This window comes from Macaca fascicularis, chromosome 7 (genome assembly GCF_037993035.2).
Source record: "Macaca fascicularis isolate 582-1 chromosome 7, T2T-MFA8v1.1".
Taxonomy (NCBI): Eukaryota; Metazoa; Chordata; class Mammalia; order Primates; family Cercopithecidae; genus Macaca; species Macaca fascicularis.
In genome coordinates this window covers 67349374-67375723 of record NC_088381.1, presented here as the reverse complement: position 1 = coordinate 67375723, position 26350 = coordinate 67349374, and the positions used below count along the sequence as shown (strand labels likewise).

Below are 26350 nucleotides of genomic sequence, written 5' to 3'. Positions count from 1 at the left end.
TTTTTCTTGGAAAGAGAAGCCCACTGTGGATTGTCAAATATAAATGCTTTGATTATGGTTTGGGGTATGTTGAAATTAAGAGCTTCGTATGGTTATTTTGTGGTTGTAAATGGAGAGCAAGAAAATATATAAAGTGATCTATAGGAACCTTCTTGGAAGGGATGAAAAACATTACATCCACAACGAAAGTGAAGCAGTTTGCATTGTTTTAACTTTATCTGAAGGTTGAGGATTTTAATAACATGTGGTTGTCATAATGATTTAGAAAGGATTTTTATCTTCATAAGTCATCATGAGAGTAAAGAGGTTTGGTTGTGTGGACACACATCCTCTAGAACAGGTTTCTCCATCTCACCACTGTTGACATTTTAGATCAGGTAATTCTCTGTGGTGGGGACTGTGCTGGGCACTGCATGTCTGTCCTCTACCCATTAACACCAGTAGCACCTCCCTCTCCTCAGTTGCAACAACCATAAATGTCTCCAGGCATCTCAAAATGTTCCCAGGGGGACAGAACTGTCTGACAGAAAAGCACCATTCTAGAACATTTGTTGAAATATGTGAGGCTGGAAGTTAATAATCTGTAGCATCTGACTGCAGGCCTTGTTCGATCTGCCTTGGGATGCCCTGAGGCCGTTTCCATAAATACTGCTCACAGGAATGCCAGCCACCAAGACAGGCTTCTTGGCAAGCATTCACTGGAGAGACCCGGATTTAGGCCTTGGGTTTTGAAGGCACAGTGAGATGACTTCTTTATACCCAAGTTGGATTGATTTATTTGTCAGAATAATTAACATTTTAAAAATGTTAAGTGTTGTTTTAAAAATCCAGCAGTTTGGAAGAGGTACAAAGAAAACTACAAAATACCCTACATCCTACTTTCTAGAAGTAACTAGTGTCCATATGTGGTCAATAGCATTCTAAGCATTTTCATACACATACACAAATAGGGTTTTGGATAAGATAAATAAACAGACATAGTGCTATAGAAATGCCATTACATGATGCATGCCATTTTAAATTAAAAATATTTAATTTTATGTGAATTTAATAGATGATAAGGAAATTAAATAAAACTGAAGGATTTGCTAAACTTGAGATCAATGTTCAATGACAGCAGAATAAATTATTTCCTTAAAGATACCTCTATCACAAAAGGTGAGGAGATTGGCGTTACTACATTTTAAAGTTTCATATTTAAATTTCAGTCAATGGTACTTGATTTCCTACAACTTTCTTCCATTCATCTTCCAGATCTATATTAGTTATGTTATTATATATGCTAATTTAATATAGTATATGTTCTGCAACCTAAATTTTCCTGTTATTGATTCAAAGTTTAATGTTTAAATGGATTAAATGCTCACCACCTTTCCTTTCACATGACTTTTATAATCCTGTTGTAAAAATTTTGAATCATCTCCTAGCTGGTTGGATTTCATCATCACCTTTTTAAAGAAAGGCTCTATTTACTGAGTTTTTCAATTTTTTTTTTAACATTTGAACACCTTGGTGTTGCCTGTACTCTTTAAAAAAATTATTGTGGTAAAGTATATATTGTTTAACATTTACCATTGTAACCATTTTTAAGTGTACAGTTTAGTGGCATCAAGTACATTCACATTGTTGTGCAACCATCACCACCATCCATCTTTAGAACTTTATTTCCTCTTGCAAAACTGAACCTACTATACCCATTAAATAATAACCCCCTATTCTCTCCTCCCCCAGTCCCTGGCAACCACCATTCTACTTTCTATCTCTATGAATTTGATTACCCTAGGCACTCCATAAGTGGAATCATACAATATTTATCCTTTTGTGTTTGACTTATTTCACTTAGCATAATGTCTTTAAAGTTCATCCATGTTGTAGCCTGTGCCCAAATTTCATTCTTTTCTCCAGCTCAATAATATTCCACTGCATGTATATACCATATTTTGCTTCTCTACTTATTTGTCAGTGAACATTTGGGTTGTCTTCCCCCTTAGGATTTTATGAATACTGCTGTTATCAACAAAGTGGTACAAACATTTGTTTGAGTCCCTGCTTTCAATTTTTTTTGTTTGAGACATTCTTACTCTGTTGCCCAGGCTGGAGTGCAGTGGCATGATCTCAGCTCACTGCAACCTCTGCCTTCCAGGTTCAAGTGATTCTCGTGCCTCAGCCTCCTGAGTAGCTGGGACTATGGGTGCCGCCACCACATCTGGCTAATTTTTGTATTTTTAGTGGAGACAGGGTTTTGCCATATTGGCCAGGCTGCTCTTGAACTCCTGACCTTAGGTGATTCACCTGCCTTGGCCTCCCAAAGTACTGGGATTACAGGCGTGAGCCACTGTGTCTGGCCCCTGCTTTCAATTCTTTTGGGTACGTACACAGCAGTGGAATTGCTGGATCATATAGTAATACATCAGACTTTTTGAGGAACTACCATAATGTTTTCCACAGTGGCTGCACCATTTTACATTCCCACCAGCAATGAACACATGTTCTAATTTCTTCACATCCTCACTGTATTAGTCTGTTTTCACACTGCTGAAAAAGACATACCCAAGACTGGGTAATTTATAAAGGAAAGAGGTTTAATCGGTTCACAGTTCCATATGTCTGGGGAGGCCTCATACTCATGGCAGAAGACAAAGGAAGAGCAAAGGAACATCTTACATGGTGGCCAGCAAAGAGATTATTTGTGCAGAGGAACTCCCCTTCATAAAACTATCAGATGTTGTGAGACTTATTCACTATAATGAGAACAGCAAAAGAAAGGCTTGCCCTCATGATTAAATTACCTCCCCGTGTATCCCTCCAATGACACGTGGGAATTATGGGAGCTGCAATTTGAGATTTGGGTGGGGACACAGCCAAACCATATCATTTCACCCCTGGCCCCTCCCAAATCTCATGTTCTCACATTTCAAAACCAACCATGCCTTCCCAACAGTCCCCAAGTCTTAACTCATTTCAGCATTAACTCAAAATTCTACAGTCTAAAGTCTCATCTGAGACAAGGCAAGTCCCTTCTGCCTATGAGCCTGTAAAATCAAAAGCAAGTTAGTTACTCCCAAAATACAATGGGGGTACAGGAATTGGGTAAATACACCATTCCAAATGGGAGAAATTGGCCAAAACAAAGTGGCTACAGGCCCCATATGAGTCTGAAACCCAGTGGGGCAGTCAAATCTTAAAGCTCCAAAATGATCTCCTTTGACTCCATCTCTCACATCCAGGTCACACCGATGCAAGATGTGGGCTTCCATGGCCTCAGGCAGTTCTGTCCCTGTGGATTTGCAGGGTATAGCCCCTCTCCTGGCTGCTTTCACAGGCTGGCATTGAGTGTTTGCAGCTTTTCCAGGCACACGGTGCAGGCGGTCAGTGGATCTACCATTCTGGGGTCTGGAAGAAGGTGGCCCTCTTCTCACAACTCCACTAGGCAGCACCCCAGTGGTGACTCTGTGTGAGGCCCACACCCCAAATTTCCCTTCTTCACTGCCCTAGCAGAGGTTCTCCATGAGGGCTCTCTCTGCAGCAAACTTTTGCATGGACATCCAGCTTTTCCGTACATCCTCTGAAATCTAGGTGGAGGTTCCCAAAGCTCAATTCTTGACTTCTCTGCACCCACAGGCTCAACACCATGTGGCAGCTGCCAAGGCTTGGGGCTTTCACCCTCTGAAGCCATGGCCTGAGTTGTACCTTGGCCCCTTTTAGCCACAACTGGAGTGGTTGAGATGCAGGGCACCAAGTCCCTATACTGCACACAGCAGGGGGGCCCTGGGCCCTGGCCCATGAAACCATTTTTTTCCTCCTAAGCCTCTGGGCCTGTGACAGGAGGTGCTGCTGCAAAGGTCTGTGACATTCCTTGGAGACATTTTCTCCATTGTCTTGGTGATTAACATTTGGCTCCTTGTTATTTGTGCAAATTTCTGTAGCTGGCTTGAATTTTTCCTCAGTAAATGGGTTTGTCTTTTCTATCACATCTCAGGCTGCAAATTTTCTGAACTTTTATGCTCTGTTTCCATTTTAAAACTGAATGCTTTTAACAGCACCCAAGTAACCTCTTGAATGCCTTGCTGCTTAGAAATTTCTTCCACCAGATACCCTAAGTCATCTCCCTCAAGTTCAAAATTCCACAAATCTATAGGGCAGGTGCAAAATGCTGCCAGTCTCTTTGCTAAAGCATAGCGAGAGTCACCTTTGCTCTAGTTCCTGACAAGTTCCTCATCTCTGTGAGACCACATCAGCCTGAATTTCATTGTCCATATCATTATCAGCATTTTGGTTAAAGCCATTCAACAAGTCTCTAGGAAGTTCCAAACTATCCTGTCTTCTTCTGAGCCCTCCAAACTGTTCCAACCTCTGCCTATTACCCAGTTCCAAAGTCGCATCCACATTTTCAGGTATCTTTATAGCAGAACGTCCCCCTCTATCAGTACCAATTTACTGTATTAGTCCATTTTAATGCTGCTGATAAAGGCATACCCAAGACTGAGTAGTTTATGAAGAAAAAAGGTTTAATTGACTCACAGTTCCACATTGCTAGGGAGGCCTTACAATCATGGTGGAAGAGGAAGGAAGAGCAAAGGGACATCTTACATGGTGGCAGGCAAAGAGAGAATGTGTGCAGGGAAACTCCCCTTTATAAAACTGTCAGATGTTGTGAGACTTATTCACTATCATGAGAACAGCCCAAGAAAGACCTGCCCTTATGATTAAATTACCTTCCACCTGTTCCCTCCCACAATAGAATGAGAATTATGGGAGCTACAATTCAAGATTTGGTTGGGGACACAGCCAAACCATATCACTCACTAACAGTTAACTTTTTTCCTGTTTGTTTTATAATAGTCATCCTAATGGGTATGAAGTGGTATCTCATTTATGTTTCCCTAATGGGTATAAAGTGGTATTTCATTTGCATTTCCCTAATGATTAGTGATGTTGAACACCTTTTCATCTGCTTATTGACTTTTTATATATCTTCTTTGGATAAATATCTATTCATGTCTTTTGCCCAATTTTTAACTGGGCTATTTCTTTTTTCGTTGTTGCTGAATTGTAAGAGTTCATTATATATTCTGGAGATTAACCTCTTGTCAGATATATTATTTTCAAATATTTTTCCCATTCTGTGGATTACCTTTTCACTCTGCTAATAGTGTCCTCTCGTGCACAAAGGTTTTAATATTGATGAGGTGCTTTTATTCTTGAATAGAGCTTAGGTAGTTTTAATATTCTTGGGTGATTTTTTTTCTTGTGGGATTTTGTAGGCACTGCTTCCTTGTGTTCTGGCATTAGATGTTGTTGTGGAGAAGCCAGACCTTTCCTCTTGCAGGTTACTTGTTTTCACTGCTTGAACATCTCAGAAATTCTTCTGATCCACATTTTTCCTTTTTTTGTTTTAATTAGAAAAATAGAGAAATAGAAAAGTTCAGAGACTAGTATAATAAACTCATGTGTACCCACACCCAGAAGTAACTCATGTTAATATTTTATCATTTTTGAATGGCAGTATTTTTTTTGTTTTTGAGATGGAGTCTCACTGTGTCACCCAGGCTGGAGTGCAGTGGCATGACCTCTGCTCACTGCAACCTCCGCCTTCTAGGTTTATGCCATTCTCCTGCCTCAGCCTCCTGAGTAGCTGGGACTACAGGCACCTGCCCACCACGCCCAGCTAACTTTTTGTATTTTTAGTAGAGATGGGGTTTCACCAGGTTAGCCAGGATGGTCTCGATCTCCTGACCTCGCGATCCACCCACCTTGCCCTCCCAAAGTGCTGGGATTACAGGCATGAGCCACTGCACCTGGCCAACAATATTTTTTTAAATCGATGTTTTGACATGCACATAGTTTAATAAGTTTCTTGGGTTGGGTTCTAAGAAGAAGATCTGAGATGAAGATTGGTATCCAAGTGATTTATTCCAGTAGAACCCAAAAAGGAAATGAGGGAAGTGAAAGACAGGAAGGAGCACAGCAAAGATGGGATTTGAGGTGAATCTCAGCCATTGACTATCCCGTGGCAGCTCTGGAGGGTAAATTACTCAGAAGAGTTTGTCCTGCCTTAGGGCAAGGGAGCTCGGCCTACATCTAAATTTTGAAATATATTAACATAAAGATGTTTTTCATCCTCTTATCATTTTAGGGCCTGTGGAATCTGCAGTGATATTCCACATTTCATTCTTAAAATTCATTTTTAGGGACTTTTCTCTGTCTTATTCTTTCATAGTCTTGCCAAGGAATTTAATTTTATTAGTCTTTTTTTATTTGTTGATCCTCTTGCTTATATTTTTGTTTTCCATTTCATAATTGCTCTTCTCATCCTTATTATTTTCTTTCTTCTACTTTCTTTGAGTTGTATGTGTTGTCATTTTTCTATGTCTTGAAATAGTTTAAGATCATTGATTTTTTTCATCTTTCTTCTTTTCAAACATGTGCATTTAAAACTACAGATCCCCTTCCAAGCATAGCTTTAGCTGCTTTACTCAAGTTTTGATATGTAATATATTCATCTTCATTCATTAAGAGTATTTTCTAATTTTCATTGTGATTTATTTCTTAACCTATGGAATGTGTTTGGACATTTTCTAGTTTTAAACTTGCTTTTTTGCTTTGTTGTCAGAGAAAAAAACTTGAATTATTTCAATCCTTTGAATTTTTGAGATTTTTCTATATGGCCCAGATCATGATAAATGTTTATAAACATTTCATAAATACAAAAAATATATATTCTGAGATGGTTAGTTATAGCTTTCTATACAGTTACATAGTTTCAATTTGTAATTTAATTGTTTCCATATTCTATATCATTATTGATTTTTTTCACTTGCTCGATAAATTAATGCTAGTTGTGTTAAAACCTCCCACCATCATTATGGATTTTTCTATTTCTTCTTACAGTCTGTCGGTTTTTGCTTTATATGTTTTGCAGTTATGTTGTTAGGTACATCCACTTTTAGAATTTGTTCCATCCTAGTGAAATCAAACTTCCAACAGTATGTAGCATCTCTCTGTCTTAAAGTCTACTTTGTCTAGTCTTATGGTATATATTTTTTTCAATCTTTTATTTTTAATCTTTCTGGTCATTATATGTAAGGAATGTCTCTTTTAAACAGAATATAACTGAATTTTAAAATTTTATCCTGACAATCTGTCTTTTAATTGGTGATTTATTCTATTTGGGTTTAATGTAATTGATATAATTGATATATTTGCATTTAAATCTTCCATTTTACCATGAGCTTTTAAAATTTATCCATCTGTCTACATTCCTTTTTCTCTTCATTTTTGCCTTCTTTTGGATTGAATGTGTTTTCTTATTATATCTTTCCCCATATACATTAATTTGGAATTCATACACTCTTTTCTGTTTTTTTTAGTGGTAACTCTAGAGCTTAAAACATCTATCCTTGACTTATCAAAGTCGAATATTAATTGATTCTTTTATCTTCTTCACGGATGGATACGAGGACCTTAGGATACTTTAAGGCCATTTATCTGTCTTCTGACTCATAGGCTGTCATTGTCAGATATGTTAATTCCATAAAGATATTTAAAACTCCACAATCCATTACAATTGCTGTTTTATACAGTTGCTCTTCTTTTAATTTACCCACAGGTTTACCATTCTTATTTTTGCTCTTCATTTCTTTCATCATCTCCAAGCTTCCTTTAATCTTAAAAACACCGTTTTATATTTTCTTTGAGACTGGTCTGCTGAAGATGAATTATCTTTTTGTCTGACAATCTCTTTATTTTACTTTAATTTCCTGGAGGACATTTTTGCTTTTGTAGTTGTCCTCAATGGCATGGTTGATCTATATTATCTAGCCCACCATTCCTCTCCATTAGACTTTTAAATTTGGCAACCTACAGTTATCTCTTTTCAATCTTACCTGATGTTGTGTTACATATGCTTCATGATAACTAACCCAAGAGCATAGATAATATCCTGTTAAATCTTCCATCATGTAAAGTATCTTTATGTTTAAGAATTTATTTTTAACAAAAATAAAGTCAATATGAAACAAAGCTCTCATTGTATTTGAATGTTGCATGTCTCCTGCTGCAATCTGAGAGGACCTGATTATGATTCTTAGAAAAGAAAAGAACAAGTTACTTGTCTGGTAGGTATGAACACTGATTGCATTAATAGGGAAAAATAACCTAGATATTGTCACGCAAGATATTGGTTTGTATGGGAGTTGTCACTGGAGATGTGGCCCATGTGATTCCTTAAATGGTCTCCTGCAGGGCTCATGGTTTCCTGTGTGTTAGTGCTAGCCATAGGTACCTTCCAGAATTATGATTTTTTTTTTTTTTTTTGAGACGGAGTCTCACTGTGTCACCAGGCTGGAGTGCAGTGGCGTGATCTCGGCTCACTACAACCTCCACCTCCTGGGTTCAATAGATTCTCCTGCCTCAGCCTCCTGAGTAGCTGGGACCACAGGCATGAGCCACCACATCTAGCCAGAATATGATTCTTAAATACACTAATATCTTATGTCTGAAATACTGCAAAGTCCACATGTAGAAAGGGAGTAGAGTTTAGACACTGGGCATCATGGAATGACTTATATTCTTCTTCTGAGGACACACTCTGATCTTAGCGTGCAGTAAAGACAACTAGTCAATTTGTGCTGCTATAATGAAATACCTGAGACTGGGTAATTTGTAAAGAACAAAAATGTATTCTCTCACGTTCTGGAGGCTGGAAAGTCTGAGTTCAAGGCACCGGCAGGTTTGGTGTCTGGTGAGGACTGTTCTCTCTGCTTCCAAGATGGTGTCTTGTTGTCATGTCCTCTAGAAAGCATGAATGCTGTGTCCTCACGTGGTGGAAGGGCAGAAGAGAGGGAACTAAATCTCTCAAGCTCCTTATAAGGGCCCTAAGGGCTCCACCCTCATTACTTAATCACCTCCTAAAGGCGTCACCTCTTAATACTATCACGCTGGTGATCAACTTGCAACATATAAATTTCCAGGAACACATTCAGACCATAGCAACAACCAAATGCCCTTTGTTTTATTTTTAAGCTACATGTTGTATGTATGTTTCTTACTTCTGGAAAATAATGATGTTCTATAGCAATACTGTGAAGAATCTTAGTTATAAATATACGTGTCTTTTGATTTACTTTTTTTTTTGAGATGGAGTCTCACTCTGTCACCCAGGCTGGAGTGCAGTGATGCTGTCTCAGCTCACTGAAGCCTCTGTCTCCCAGGTTCAAGTGATTCTCGTGCCTCAGCCTTCCGAGTAACTGGGACTACAGGTGCACACCACCACGCTTGACTAATTTTTGTATTTTTTTAGTAGAGATGGGATTTCACCATGTTGGCTAGGCTGGTATCGAATTCTTGACCTCAAGTGATCCACCCACCTCAGCCCCCTGAAGTGTTGGGATTACAGGCATGAGCCACCGCACCCGGACTTGATTTACTTTCAAGCTGACAGTCATTTGTCACCAACAAGCTCCCAGTTTGATCTACAGAGGCCAGGAAGATAATATCAGTCCTCACAGTGGCTGGATGGGGACTGGGCATATTAGAGGCCACATGCCCTTTAAAAATGGGATGGCCACACTTAGTTTTAATTATTGCCATGCTGTGATGCGAATTTTATTTTATTTTCCTCTTTTATTTTCCTGAGGTCAGAAATCTAGATTTTTTTTTTTTTTTTTTTTTTTTGAGACAGGGTCTCACTCTAGGCCTCAGACATCTACATTTTTATGTGAAATCTTCGTATATTTAAACCTTAACAAATAATTATTTTTAGGGCCTCGTTTGGCAGAGTATACAATCATTGTTTAAAAAATTGGACCTGCAAGGCCAGATTCTTCCCAGAGACCAACAGCTTGCCCCCTTTATCTTAACCATTATCAGGTAAACTGCTCATATTCTGTACATACAGGTGCTGAGAATCCTACCTCAAGGGTGGGCTTGAGGATGCTTGGGAAGCCTGGATAAAATTGACATTTGCCACAAATCATTTAATACAGAAACCTGGGAGTCATTCTAGCATCTCCTTTCTTCCTGTGTCTGGTCAGCTGCCAGCACCTATTGATTCTATCACCTTTGAACTTTGCATCTATGCTCTCCTCCTCCAGACACTGGTAAATCTAGTCTAGTCTCTTATCTCTTGCATGTCAGTGGCCTTCTAGCTGTGCTGTCTGATGTGAGGCTTTACTCCCTCAATCCTTCCCCATACTCCTGCCAGAGTAATTTTTCCAAAATACAATCTGCCTAAGTCACTCCTCTGCTTAAAAATATTCCAGTGAGTCAATAAATTACTGTGCTGGAAAGCTTCTCTTTGCCCTCCAGATCCGCTTTCCACCCTTCCCTGCCCCGCGCTCCACCCACTGGGAAGCTGGCTTGTATGGACAGCATCAATGGTCTCCCTTGCCCTCTGGCTCTTGGTTGGGTTTGGCCAATAACAAGCACTGCAGGGGGATTGGAGAGAGGGAGGACAGAAGTGTGTTTATTTCCCCAGCTCTCTTTGTGGGTTGCTATGGGCTCTGATTCTCAACTGAAGGCCTTAGCTCTGCTCAGGCAGCCCTGTATACACAGCCCCTGCCTGCCCTTGCCCCATCTAGCTTGCAGGGCCAAGGCAGATCATGAAAATCATCAGATCCACAGAATCTGGCTGGCACCAGGCTTCATGGTTTCCCTGTACGCTGTCCACCACCTTGGTAAATAGCGTGTTTCAAAAATGCTTCCCAAGCAGGATTGGCAAGTGTGTTAGTGTCTGTGAAATAATGAAAAATGTTGTGTGCTCAGCATATGTGGTATAAGCAGGAGCCACCAGAGATGAAGCTGGACAAAGGGTAGGATAGGGCACAAACAGCCTAAAGAGGCAGAATGTATGTCCTGAGGAATTAGTGAAGGGCTTTAAAGGTGGTAAAATAATTAGGAGCACTTTGACTAGGAATGTGTCAACCAAATCCTAGAGGCCATCAACTGTCAGGATAATGAATTTTGGAGCAGTAGAGGGTAGAATGGACTGGAGAAGGGAGACGTGAAACACACAAGGTATGGAGCATTTCTGAATAGTACCTAGCACACAACTTTAGATGTATGGGTGTTTAATATATCCTGGTCAGACTGAATTGTTGAGTCTGTGTGACAGCTTGAGTGACATTTTTATGCCGTTTACCCAATTCATATTTTAAAATTTCTTTTGTTAAAGACCTTAAGGTAGTATTAACCTGAAATAATGTATTTACTGTTAACTAAATCTGGGTCATTTGAGATCTCCTTAAATAACCTTTGTGGTAACAGTGGAATGAACATTTATTTGATGTCTGGGAAGTAATACCCCAGTGGAACTCATTTTATTTTGGGTTGTTTTTAATATGGAGCTGTTAATATAGCATTTCCAATAAGTGACCTTATATGTGAAATCTGTGTTTAATTACTAACATTTTAGCAAGACTAGTAGAACTGTACTATTCATTATAAGTCATAGATTTAAGAACTTGTCACGAAAATATTTTATGATTTGATTTATGCCTGGGGATCTAAGAAAGGCAAGCAGTACTCGAGTCTTTATGAGATGGTGAACATACTTATTCCTACAATATTTTTGACTTTTACCAGCCCTATTATATAATGAATAAACAATATCTTTTTTGGAATTTTTCATCCAACATATTCCCCAGCTAGAGCTTTACTTAGGAAAATATGATTTCCTAAGAGATCTTTAAGCCTGATAGTTTGAACCAAACAACACAAAGTGCATATTGCTTCTTTGGAAGTGTTTTCATAGCTTTCCCTTTAGTGTTTTCCTTTTCCCTAAAAAAAGAACTTTTATTGGGTGTTTTATTGTGCAAACTATATATGTTTGTCATATAACATTAGAAATTATAGATGATCATAAAAGAAGAAAGTAAAAAGTGTTTGTAATTCTATCACAATTAGAAAACAGAGGTGAGCACAAAATAAGGACTCACATGTAACCTATCATACGGAAGAAGGTGATAGGGATACATGAGGTGCTGCCTGTGCTTCCAGCAGGGTTGGTATGTTCAGTGGAAAGTCTATCCCAGCTCTCCTAACCAAGGTACAAATTGCTTCTGTTTCAGGGTCTCCTCCCTCTGGGCCCTTTGTGTCTGTTGCTCTTGACAACCAAGGATTGCCATTGCCTCACCACAGCCCTTGTCCCTCTCACCTGATGCTTGTTGACTTGTGAGCTACTTGAGGACCAGATCCACACTTGTATTCCCAGGGCACTGAGCACAGAGCCTTGAACTTAGCAAGCTCTTGTTATAGTTTGTGTGAGAAAATGAACGAATGCATGTGAGTTCATGAACATCAGTCAGGAATGTGAATTCCTCATGAAAGAACCTAGATAAAATGAGATGCTTTTGAAAAGCAGAAGTGTAGCTCTGCTTGCAATATAGAGGGGGAAAAAAGTAAAAGACTTCATAGAGATATCGAAAGAATGTTGTGGTCAAGCAGATCACAGCAGCAGATGTATTTGATCCAAGAGGCGAAATGCTAACTGAGTGATGATAGCTGGGCTGCTATATTTGACTGGATTCCTGGTCATGAAAGGAAGTGGAGCATCAGTGGGGAAAACACACAGATGTCCATAAGGAAAAAGCAGGCTTTGTCTGGGGTAAGACAGAAAAAGCTTCTGCCTGGGCCCCTTCTTTAAGAAGAAAATAACTTTTATTAGATGTTTTATTGTAAAATCATACATGTTCATTGTATGACATTAGAAATTATAGATGATGGCTGGGCGTACTGGTTCATGCCTGTAATCGCAGTACTTTGGGAGGCCTACGTCGGTGGATCACCTGAGGTCAGGAGTTCAATACCAGCTTGGCCGACATGGTGAAACCCTGTCTCTACTAAAATGCAAAAATCGTCCAGGTGTGGTGGCACGTGCCTGTAATCCTAGCACTTGAGAGGCTGAGGTGGGAGAATCGCTTGAACCTGGGAGGCGGAGGTTGCAGTGAGCCAAGATCGTGCCACTGCACTCCAGCCTGGGTGACAAAGTGAGACTTTGTCTCAAAAAATAAATAAAAGAAATTATAGGTGAGCCTTGGACACACATGGTTCTCAAAGCCACAGTTGTTCACCTGCAAAATGGGGATAGTGATATCTATCTTAAAGGACTTGTTGAGAAGGTTAGAGAGAAGGTAGGAAAAATACTGGCAGGCAGTACTCATGCTGTGCATTAATAATGATTAACAGTGCCTGAATTATGTAGGACAAAGTTGTTCAGGTCTTCTTCTTCCATGCTCTGCCTCAGATTCTGGCCCCAGACAGGGTCACAGAGTGATATGATATTGATGGACACAAACTTGGATTGGGTCCACATAACAACTTACCATATAAAATAATAACAACATGGAATTTAAATGATTACTTGAGACAACCTAAAGAGATGTTTGAACAGGGGGAATTGGGAGCAGCAGCTATACTCAACTGACAAACACAGACATTCACCTGGGTTACAATCAGGCCAAAGATTGAGCTGATATCAGTCAGCTGTATTTTATTGTCATTAACCTTCAGAACTGGGGCTAACCAATTTGGGGCTGCTATATACCTCTTCTCTCAGGAGGCTTACCACCACCATGCAGCTCAAGAATACAGGTTCCACCCTGCCGGATCCAGTTCCTTCTCGTGGCTGATTTCTTCCCTCCCCACAAACCTTTCTGCCTCCTGACATTTGATGACGGTAATTGGTATTGGTTCATATTTTTATTGTAACATTAAACTGTGTTCACAGATTCCAAGTCTGATTAGTTGGCTGCTTACTTGGCATTATGGTCGGCTTACTAGTTTAAAAAGCAGAAATATGCATTAATGGAATGCTGTAAGATTAGAGAGCTATGTCCCGCACGTTTATCAGGGACTTGGGTGAAGACATGGAAGCTGCAGAGCTGAGCACAGTGGCTCATAGATAGGGTGACAGGATCAGGGTTCAAACAGATCTCAACAGGCTGGTATTCTGGGCCAAAACAAACAAGAGGAAATTCAGTAGTGATGAATGTTAACTCTTGCATAAGTACAAATGGAGAGAAGCTGGCTCTCCCATCATTGTTTTGAAAAAGACATTGTGTTTGAAGAAGAAAATAAATTGCTTACCTTTACTGAGATATTCACCAACTGCATTCGTGGAGATGCTGCCTATACTTTATATGTGTTATTTTATTTAAATCTTGTTTGGGTAAAGATTATCATCTCCATTTCACAGATGGGTTTTGGAAAGTTTAAGAAACTCAGAGTCAAACAGCTTTTAACCATTATGTGACGCTGTCTCCAGAGCAGATTCCAACAAATGGGCTGGCTGAAAAAGGAAGGATTGGAGGGAGGGAGAGAAGAAGGAAACTTAGGTTTTATCTAAAGAAACCTGGATCATAGGTGCAATGTATAGTCTGTGTTCTTAGATTCAGTGTTGTATTCTGGGCACTACATTTTAAGACTTAAAATGTGCAAATTTCGATGTGTGCCAAGAGAAAACACAGTTGCAAAGGATCTGGGAACATAGAAGGAACTAGGAGACTTTCAGAAAGCTTGAGAAGGGCTCTTCTGTAGAAGAGGATCAAGACTCTGTCCACTGCTCTAGAGGAATGGAAGCTCCAGGGAAGCAGGTTCTGTTTCACTGCAAGGAAGATGACACAAACATACATCTTCAGCAGTGGCCCAAGTGGTGCTTCATTCTGCTTCAGTGGAGTTATTTCTGAATGTGTGTGTTATCATTACACTGCTAGGATCAAAGGGAAGAGAGCATAACTGGATGGAAATCTGGGATATTATTGCTATTACTCTCCAGAGAAATAATAACAATCAAGAGGCAGAAGGGCTGGCTGCTGGAGACGGCATTGGAGTTTCAAAACAAAATCCAACCATCTTCCTGGCTGAGGAGAGGAGAAAAACTCAAGGACCCCTCTTGAGGTGCCATTCGTGCTCTACTTTCTTCAAGGAAAAATATCTTACCTATCCAATCAGAGAAGCCAAATGCTTCCACTATAACATGCCTATTTTAGTTATTTTAGAATCAAGATTCTTTTTTTTTTTTGTAAGTTAAGGTAGAGAAGTTGTGGAAGGAAACCTGATTCTAACTATGAACTGAACAGATGGGATAGTGGGAATAAAAACAAATTAAAATGGTATTGCAAAAACTCTCAACTTTCATTTAAAAATATATATAATGATGTTTTTCAACTTTTCACATTCAACCTTTCGGTATATCGAGTGACAAAATGAAAAATCAATTTCAGCTGTGTATATTTTAAACATTTACCTAAATGATTTGGACTTACCCAACCTAAAAGTCCAGATGAATGTATTAAACTGCTTATTGTATTTTTTGTGAATTAAAACTTTATTTTTTTATTATGTTATAGACAGGACACGGTTATGTTTGGTGACATTTACTATAGAAAATTGAACTGAACAGTGGTCTAATTAGAACAGTAAATAGTATGGGTTTAATTAGCCCCTATTCCTGATGACAGATTTGATCAGTCACCAGATATTTATCCTTTCGTTTCACTTGACTGTTACTGAAATATTGCCTCTAGTAGGACTGCTTACTGTGCTATAAATAGGTAGCTTGGCAAGAAGCCATAAAGCCTGCTGACCAGTGAGACTTGAGTGAAAATTATTGGAAAACCCCCTCTTTGCTTCCAGTCATTATTTCTTCATTTCACTTTTGAAGGTCCTTTCCACAGATCCCTCTTTTAATTTAATTTTTTTTTTTTTTTTTTTTTTTTGGTTAGATGAGGTAACTTGCCTAAGGGCTTAAGGAAACCTGTGCAATATCTAGTTCAGTCACATGCTGCAGTTTATTAGTATGTCAGTTTCTTTCATAAACTTTGCTGTTCTGCAGCTTAGAACTTACCTATTAAATTCTGTCTGACTTGAACTTTTTTGTACACCAAGAATATGTGGTTTTTGTTTGTTTGCTTCCTTGTTTTTAATTAAGGTATGATGTGTTTTATTAAGAAAAGACTACAAAATGCAGAGAAACAGCAATAAAAAAAAATATGCTAAAGTCACCCAAATCCCTCACATGTAGAGGTAGCAACTGTAACATTTTAATTAACCTCTCACTCTTCTCCCTATGCATGTACAAACTTTACATGTATGAAAAATGGTATAGATTTAATATGATTATCTAATGATTGTCTTTTTCCCCACCCCAATATTTTTAAAATGGAAATTTCAAAAACCATGAAAGTTCAAATAGTAAAAAAACTGGCATTTAACAATTTATCATATTCTGGGGGCGACTAGGGAAAATTAAACGTTCAGTTGAAGTTCATTTCCTGTCTTTTCCCAACAACATTCGTTCCTAGTCCTACTTCCTCCATTCTTAGAGCTAATTTGCTATGTTTCCAGCCTATATACCTCCAGCCTATGTACGCGTTCTTTTACTAGTATGTTTTGCATATATATGCCTATGCCTATAGCTTTATCTGTAGAGAAGAGATAGAAAATGATATATGTGTTTTTATTTTAATATAATTAAGCCTATCAGTCTTTTCCTTTATAATTTCTACTTTTATTGCTATATATAGGATAGTCTTTCCTATATACAACTATTGGTATAGGTATATACCAAGATTAATCTATTAATCTATAATATTTCTAATAGTTTATAGTTTCAGTATTTTAACATAAATTTCTAATGGATCTGGAATTTATTTTGGTATATTCTATGAAGAAGTTATCTATGATTTTTAAAAACACAAAACATGCTGGGCACGGTGGCTCACGCCTGTAATCCCAGGACTTTGGGAAGCTGAGGCGGGTGGATCATGAGGTCAGGAGATCAAGACTGTCCTGGCTAATATGGTGAATCCCTGTCTCTATTAAAAATACAAAAAATTAGCCGGGTGTGGTGGCATGTGCCTGTAGTCCCAGCTACTTGGGAATCTGGGCCAGGAGAATTGCTTGAACCTGGGAGGCGGAGGTGGCAGTGAGCTGAGATTGCGTCACTGCACTCCAGCCTGGGCGACAAAGCAAGACTCCATCTCAAAAACAAAAACAAAAACAAAGCAAACAAACAAAAAGCCCACAGAACATTTGTCATGTTGATTTGTGGTGCTATACTATGTCCTTATACTTGGTCTGTTTCTGTACTCTTTTTTTAAATTTAATATGTCCATTTGTTTATTGCTGTGCCAATTCTCTACTCTTAATTGAGACAATTTTCCTCTCATTTTACTTCTTTTACAGTTCTTTTAATTGCATTAAAAAAAACTCATAACATGAGATCTACCCTTTTAATAAATTTTGAAGCATATGGTATAGTATTGTTAATTATAAGTACAATGTTGAAAAGTGGATCTCTAGAACTTTTTAATTTTGCATGGTTGAAACTTAATACCCATTGAACAGTAACTCTTCATTTCCTCATCACCCCAGTCCCTGGCAACACTATTCTACTTTGTGCTTCAATGAGTCAGTCTATGTTAGATACCTCATGTAAGTGGAACCATGCAGTATTTGTCTTTTGTGAGTGGCTTGTTTCACATAGCCTAATGTCCTCAAGATTCATCCATATTGTGGCATGTGATAGACTTTCCTTCTTTTTAATGGCTCCATAGCATTTCATTGTGTGTATACCACATGTTGTTTATCCATTCATCCGTTGATGGACATTTGGGTTGCTTCCATTGTCTTGGCTATTGCAAACATCTGTTTGCGAGATCCTGATTTCAATTCTTTTGGATAAATACCAAGAAGTTGGATTGCTGGATCATATAGTATTTCTATGTTCTTTTACAACTTTTTAGTTTTTTTTTGTTTTTGTTTTTGTTTTGTTTTGTTTTTTTTTTTGAGACAGTGTTTCGCTCTGTCACCCAGCCTGGAGTGCAGTAGCACAATCTCAGCTGTCACCTCTGCCTCCCGGGTTCAAGCAATACTGGTGCCTCAACCTCCCGAGTACCTGAGACTACAGGCATGTGACACCACGCCCAGCTAGTTTTTTGTATTTTAGTAGAGATGGGGTTTTGCCATGTTGCCCAGGCTGGTCTCAAACTTCTGAGCTCAGGAAATCTACCCACCTCAGCCTCCCAAAGTGCTAGGATTATAGACATGAGCCACCACGCCCAACCTTGCTTGGCTCTTAAAGATATTTATGCCACTATATGAACTTTAGAATCATTTGTTATGTTTCAAAAAATGTTTCTTTGGGGATTTTGATGGGACTTGCTGTAAACTTATAGATAATCTTGGAGAGAAGTAGCATTTTACAGTATTGAGTCTACTCATTCAGGGCTATGGTTGTTTCTTCATTTATTCAAGTATATTTTAGGCCCCTTAATAAAGTTTTGTAACTTAATAATAAGCTTCATTTCTTTTCACGTCTATACCTACATCTATCTATGTACTTTTTACTTGTAATTCCCCCTCTTCTCTGTAGTATTCTGAATTAAGTCATTGGTGGAAAGTCTAGGAGACCAGTTAAACCAAACTGTACTCATAATTGACTCTTTGCTATTTTCTTGGATTCGAAACCTTCATGACTTGGCCAAGTATGTTTGTATGACTTTGTTTTATTTGTTTTCTATGAATGGAGGTTCCACAAAACCTTATGCAAGGTTTCTTGGGAGTTACCGCCTGTCTGCCTGACGCACAAGCAAGCCAGCATTCACTCATGAGCTCTTCTTTTTTTTTTTTTTCCTGAGACAGAGTCTTGCTCTGTTGCCCAGGCTGGAGTGCAGTGGTGCAATCTTGGCTCACTTCAACCTCCGCCTCCTGGGTTCACGTGATTCTCCTGCTTTAGCCTCCTGAGTAGCTGGGATTACAGATGCGTACCATCACACCTGGCTAATTTTTGTATTTTTAGTAGACGGGGTTTAGGCTCAAGTGGGGTCCCTGCTATGTAAGTTAGAAAGCAGAATAATATAATTGATATTTAGCCAACTTATTTAAATTCAGGACTGATAAAATTTCAGATATAATACTGAGCTGAAAAGCCATCTCCACAAAACCTTCTTAAGATGGAAAGGCATGTATGTGTCAACTGATTTTCATATAAACTTGTCTTTTTTTTTTTAATGCGATCATTCCAAAGCAAAGCATTTTTCGGTAGCATTGGTCTTTGTGAAGAGCTTAGAAGATGACTCTGGATTTGGGAGGCTGAGGCGGGTGGATCACCTGAGGTTAGGAGTTCAAGACCAACCTGGCCAACATGGCAAAACCCTGTCTCTGCTAAAAATACAAAAGTTAGTTGGGCATGGTGGCAGGCGCCTGTAATCCCAGTTACTCAGGAGGCTGAAGCAGGAGAATTACTTGAACCCAGGAGGGGGAGGTTGCAGTGAGCCGAGATAGCGCCAAGATTGAAACTCTCTCTCAATTAAAAAAAAAAAAAAGATGACTCTGGAATAACTGGGGAAACTTTGGGATATTTCTACCACATTCGTCTAAATTTATTGTGTGTGTGTGTTTTTTGTTTTGTTTTTAACATCTAGACCTCAAGAAACACTCATTCAGATGAAGACAAAGATGGCAACTGGGATGCTTGGGGCGACTGGAGTGACTGCTCCCGGACCTGCGGGGGAGGAGCATCATATTCTTTACGGAGATGTTTGACCGGAAGGTCAGTGGTGGCTTCACTTGCTCCTGCATGTGGAATGTGTCAGTGCCTCTGGATGGGTGGAGAGGAGAGAGAACTTTATTTGGCTTTGGAATGTACTGTGATAATGGTATAACATTTCCTTTGTCTAAATATGAGTCAACCTCCGGTTCACATATTTCAGCAGCAATGATCCCGTTTGCGTGGGTGTGACCATGTTGCGCACAGGACCCAGGAGCACCAGACACTTTGGGCTTTGAGGAAAGGAAATCCTGGCACCTTAAGTCACTGATTTAAAGTTGTCAAGAGTTGGGGCAAGAGGTCAAGTCTTCTGAGTTCTGCCCTTGGGTTGCTGCAACTTAATCCAGTTCTTGTTCATCTATTCTGAGCAACCCATTGATTAAGAACATGATGCAAGTTCTATTTTCACATTTTAGATATGTTTATGTTAAATAGCATTTGCAAAAATGTAAAATCAGCTTATTTTTAAAAACCTGTAAATTTGTAATAAGCCTGTGCTTATCATTGTTTTTGAGACACTGGAAGGTAATTCTTTATGGGACAGTTTAATTCCCAGTCAAGGATTTTGCATCAGCTCTTAGGTAAGACAGAGACCCAGATTGATGGAATCTGACGTTGTAGTCTTGTACAAAAGAAGATTCCAAGATTATGTCAGTCATCTTCAGATTTGGGATATTGTTAGGTAAAAGAGTAAATTGGCCTTTGCCAATTAGCTTCCAGATATAGAGTAGAAATGCAGGGAGAGCATATTTTGGCTCGAGCTTGTATTTCATTGAGGTCACTGTTTTACCATACATTAAACAGTGACCAAGTATGTCCTCCAGTTTTCTTGAGACAATGCAGAGCAGGGCAGATGAGGGACTGTACATGTGGCCTTTGAGAAGAAAGACTCACTGGTCTACTTCAAGAAGGCATGGGAAGGCTGCTGGAGGTACTATAGTAGCATTCCCCTAGGGTGAGTTCTAACTCAGAGCATGGAAGCTTCAGTAAAGTATTGTAGAACTAAGTCCAGGGATTTTCTTGCAAAGACAAAGTGTTACGTCTGCCTCCCCATATTTCCACCTTAGTGAGGAGATACAGGCCCTGGTACTCTGTGTCATGCTGTGTGGAAGAATGATGGAGTATCATGTTGTATTGGGATATATTTATTCTGCCAAGGAGGCTGCAGTAGGAGAGCTACACCCTGTGGGCAAGGGGAGGGGACTTTTATTTATTTATTTTTTTTGAGATGGAGTCTCACTCTGTTGCCCAGACTGGAGTGCAGTGGCGGGATCTGGGTTCCCTGAAACCTCTGCCTCCCAGGTTCACACAATTCTTCTGCCTCAGCCTCCCAAGTAACTGGGATTACAGGCACCTGCCACCATGCCTGGCTAATTTTTGTATTTTTAGTAGAGATGGGTTTTCACCATGTTGGCCAGGATGGTCTTGAACTCCTGACCTGAATGATCCATCTGCCTCGACCTCCCAAAGTGCTGGGATTACAGGCGTCAGCCACCATGCCCAGCCAGGGGGCTTCTTATGTAAAGGGTAAGTTCTTTCCCACTGCTGGCCAGCCACATGGGGGAGAAGTTTCCAGCCTGGAAATGAGTGGGGAAGGGAGAACTTTGGCATCTCTTTCCAAACTTCAAGTCTGAGAAGTCTGAATAATTTGCAATTAGTGGTAGGGTTAGAGTGGGAAAGGAATGGAATTTATCTGCATTGGTCTTTTTGTTTTTCCTAGTACATACTTGCATTTGTTAAAAACAATTTAGAGGACTATATTAAGGACCATGAATAACCACTTTCATCCTATTGTCATACAACTAAAATGTTCACATATTTATTATTTAGTTCATTTAAAAAATTTCTTTGATTTTGCTTGGAACATAATTTTGCCAAGTGATATATCTCCAGAATGCTTGTGAGTTTCTGTCTTCTGTTTCCTAACTGGGCCCTGCTGTTGATGAAAAAGGCTGCAGGTAAGGAAGGGCAGTTGCTCAACTTCTTCCATCTTTTCCACTCGTATTCAGAAGGGGAGACTTGGGTAAAAGGAGAGGAAAGGGAGGCAGGAGAGTTCTTAGTTGACTTTATTGTTGAGAGCAGGTATTGGTGCTCTCTGTTTGGCAAGTGTCGTAAGCTGACTGTTGTGAGCACTTTGATGGATTTTCTGAGAACTTGCCTTTGCCCTCCCAAATTCCCTGGGATTTCTTGCCTCCAATTCCCTTGAAATGTGCTATTCACAACACTTTGTCTTGGTAATATTGCTCTTTCCTCAGTTCTGGGACTGCTAGACATGCCCCCAGCTTCTCCCTATTTACATGTGCTAACCCCTCTGTGGCCATCCTGGTAAGTTCCTAAGACAACCACATGCTGGCACTCATGCACGTGCCCACATCTGGTTCACAGGAAACCCTCATGTAAAGTTTGCTAAACAAACTCTTCAAGTCCAGGGAGCCAGTGCTGCAACACCTACTCTGCTTACATGGGCTGCTGCAGCTGTTCTCTCAGCCCTTAAATTTCTCAGGTGTGAATTAAATACCAACTGACTGTTGGCGATACATATTGAACTCTTCAAGTGGTATCCTTAAAATTTCTTCCTCTTGATTTGGGGTTAGCAGACTGAAGCCCTCATCCCTTCTCCTTGATGGAGTAGAATGAGAGGTAGGCTCATAGCATACCTTTCTCAATGAAATCTTCAGAAGTTCTTCTTGTAAGTCTCTGGCTCCAGATCCTTTTAATTCCCTTGATGTGGGTAAGGAGTTTAACTCCAGTGAATTAAACTAACGCATATCCTGCCTTCAAGGTTCTTACATCTAAAGAGACAAACAATAAACAAGTAAATAATCAAATTATATATAATTAAAAATCATGTCACTGGCCAGGCACGGTGGCTCACACCTGTAATCCCAGCACTTTGGGAGGCCGAGGCAGGAGGATCACCTGAGGTTGGGAGTTTGAGACCAGCCTGACCAACATGGAGAAAACCCATCTCTACTAAAAATACCAAATTAGCTGGGTGTGGTGGTGCATGCCTGTAATTCCAGCTACTTGGTAGGCTGAGGCAGGAGAATTGCTTGAACCCAGGAGGCGGAGGTTTCAGTGAGCCAAGATTATGCCATTGTACTCCAGCCTGGGCAACAAGAGCGAAACTCTGTCTCAAAAAAAATATATATATAGTGTTAAGGCGATGCATAAAATGGTCAGGGAAGCCCTCTGTGCTGGGGCATGTTTATGCTGAGACCTTACTGCTAAGAAGAAATCAGTTATGTGATGGGAAGGGTTATGAGACCAAAAGAGTTCAAATAGTGGGAGCAGCATATGAAATATCCTGAAGCAGGAAATGAAAACAGCTTTTTATGCCTGGCGAACAATTAGATAAGAGTGAGCAGAATGGGCAGTCCCCTGCTGACTGCCACTGCAGACAGAGCCTTGGTGGGCATAGAGTCAGCCAGCATCCCACCCTGGGCTAACACTGTGCAGAGAACAGTGGATCCTGCCCCACCCTGAGCAACCACTCTTGCTTGTGGGGCACACAGAAGGCACTCAGACCTGCACCTGCCAGTGCCCTGCCCCCAAGCCAACACCACCTCCAGCATGACTGTACACACAGTCACCAACAGGGCCTCCCACCTACCCCTAGCTGCATTGCCTCCACCACTGTGGTGAATGCCTACAGGGAGGCAGGACCCCCTGAACCTGCTAGCACTCCACTGTAGCTGCCACTACCTCTGCTGCTGGTATGTACAAATGAGGATGGATCCCGCTGTCATCGTGCTATGAAATGCTTTGGCTGACATGAGCCATCAGAGTGTAATGACCAGCAGTCCAAAAACACCTTGGCCCCCCAGTGCAGTGGATTCCTGACATCAAGGAGCCAGAGAACAAAATGGGGGCCCAATACAAGTACCCCAGAATTAGAACATCCAGTCCAGGTATTGGGAGCTGAGTGTTGGCCCCCTAAAATCTTTAATAAATGAAGCCAGTTGGCTGAATCCACCTTTATACTAGAATCAAACCCTCAAGGTCATCAAAAAAAAAAAAAAAAAAAAAAGGATAAAAGAAACAAAATTATGGAAACAGTCAGCAACCTCAAGGATTAAAAGAAGATAAGCCCACAAAGATGAGAAAGAATCAGCACAAGAACCCTGACAACTCAAAAAGCCAGAGTGCCTTCTTTCTAACAAATGACCACCTTGCCTCTCCAGCAAGGGTTCTGAACCAGGTTGAGGTGGATGAAGTGACACAGAGTTCAGAATACGGACAGAAATGAAGATCCTTGAGCTATAGCAGTATGTTGAAACCCAGTCCAAGGAAGCTAAAAATCATTATAAAACAATACTGGAACTGGCAGACCAAATAGCCAGTATAGAAAAGTATGTAACTAAACTGAGGGAGCTGAAAAACATCCTACAAGAATTTCATAATGCAATTGCAAGTATTAATAGCAGAATAGACCAAGCAGAGGAAAGAATCTCAGAGCTTGAAGACTGGCTTTCTGAAATAAGACAGACAACAATAGAGAAAAAAAGAATGAAAGGAATGAACAAAACCTCTGAGAAATATGGGATTATGTAAAGAAACCAAATCTATGACTTATTGGTGTTCCTGAAAAAAAGGGGGATAATGGAACCAACTTGGAAAACATTTTTCAGGATATCATCCATGAGAACTTCATGGATGAACCCAACTAGCTAGAAAGGCCAACATTCAAATTCAGGAAATGCAGAGAACCCCAGTAAAATATTTCCCAAGAAGATCATCCCAAGAGATATAGCCATTAGATCCTCCAAGGTTGACACAAGAGAAAAAAAGTTAGAGAGAAATGTCAGGTCACCTACAAAGGGAAGTCCATTGACTAACTGCAGACTTCTCAGCTGAAACCTTACAAGTGAGAAGAGATTCTGGGCCAGTATTCAACTTTCTTAAAGTAAATTCCAACCCAGAATTTCATATCCAGCCAAATTAAGCTTCATAAGTGAACAATAAATAAGATCCTTTTCAGACAAGCAAATGTTGAGAGAATTTGTTACCATCAGACCTGCCTTATAAGAGCTCCTGAAGGAAGCACTAAATATGGAAAGGAAAGACCATTACCAGCCACTACAAAAACATACTGAAGAACATAGACCAGTGACACTATAAAGCAACTACATAAACAAGTCTGCAAAATAACCAGCTAACATCATACTGACAAGATCAAATCCACACATATCAATACTAACCTTGAATGTAAGTGGGCTAAATGCCCCAATTAAAAGACACAGAGTAGCAAGCTGGATAAAGAACCAAGACCCATTGGTATGCTTGTCTTCAAGAGACCCATCTCACATGCAGTGACGCACATAGGCTCAAATGAAGGGATGGAGAAAAATATACCAAACAAATGGAAAACAGAAAAAAGCAGAGGTTTCAATCCTAGTCTCAGACAAAACAGACTTTAAACCAGAAAAATTTTAAAAGATGAAGAAAGGTATTACATAGTGGTAAAGGGTTCAATTCAGCAAGAAGACCAAACTGTCCTAAATATATATGCACTCAACGCAGCAGCACCCAGATTCATGAAGCAAGTTCTTAGAGACCTTCAAAGAGATTTAGACTCCCTCAGAGTAATAATAAAAGGCTTTAACACCCAACTGACAATATTAGACAGATCACCAAGACAGAAAATTAACAAAGATATTCAGGACCTGAACTCAGCACTAGATCAAATGAACCTGATAGACATCTACAGAACTCTCTACCCCAAAACAGCAGAATATACATTCTTCTCATTACCACATGGCACTTACTCTAAAATTGATCACCTAATTGAAAGTAAAACACTCCTCAGCAAATGCAAAATAACTGAAATCATAAAAATCAATCTCTCAGACCACAGCACAATCAAATTAGAAATCAAGAGTAAGAAAATCACTTGAAACCATACAATCATATGAAAATTGAATTAACTGCTTCTGAATGACTTTGGGGTAAATAATGAATTTAGGGCAGAAATCAAGAAGTTATTTGAAACTAATAGAACAAAGATACAACATGTGAGAATTTCTGGGACATGGCTAAGGTGATGTTAAAAGGGAAATTTATAGCACTAAATGCTCATATCAAGAAGTTAGGAAGATCTCAATTTAACAACCTAACATCACAATGAAAAGAACTAGAGAACCAAGAGCAAACCGATCCCAAAGCTAGCAGAAGACAAGAAATAAATCAGAGCTGAACTGAAGGAGACTGAGACACAAAAAAACATTCAAAAGATCAATGAGCCGGGTGTGGTGGCTCACGCCTGTAATCCCAGCACTTTGGGAGGCTGAGGCGGGTGGATCACCTGAGGTCTGGAGTTTGAGACCAGCCTGACCAACATGGAGAAACCCCATCTCTACTAAAAATACAAAATTAGCTGGGCATGGTGGCACATGCCTGTCATCCCAGCTACTCGGGAGGCTGAAGCAGGAGAATCACTTGAACCTGGGGTGAGGGGTTTGCGGTGAGCTGAGATTGTGTCATTGCATTCTAGCCTGGGCAATAAGAGCGAAACCCGATCTCAGAAAAAAAAAAACCAATGAATTCAGGAACTGGTTTTTTGAAAAAAATTAATAAAATAGATAGACTGCTAGTTAGACTAATAAAAAAGCAAAGAGAGAAGATGGAAATAAACACAATCAGAAATGATAAAGGACATATTGCCACTGACACCACAGAAATACAACCATCAGAGATTATGAGCACATCAATGCACATAAGCTAGAAAATCTAGAAGAAATAGATAAATTCTTGGACGCATACACCCTCTGAAGACTGAAGAAATTGAATCCAGGAAGAAAT

General features: G+C 39.8%; 1 protein-coding gene across 11 annotated transcripts in view; it reads left to right on the top strand.

Moving 5' to 3' along the window:
• ADAMTSL3 (ADAMTS like 3) overlaps positions 1–26350 on the top strand; it is a 406645-nt gene that overhangs the window by 100627 nt on the left and 279668 nt on the right. For all 11 annotated transcript variants that reach the window (XR_012415261.1, XR_012415259.1, XR_012415260.1 and 8 more), the window contains exon 4: positions 19425–19552. Coding sequence is in view for 7 of the 11 variants with exons in the window: in XM_073996528.1 (XP_073852629.1) it covers positions 19425–19552 (128 nt within the window). In the remaining 4 variants the exon portion in view is untranslated. The remainder of the gene's footprint in view (positions 1–19424; positions 19553–26350) is intronic.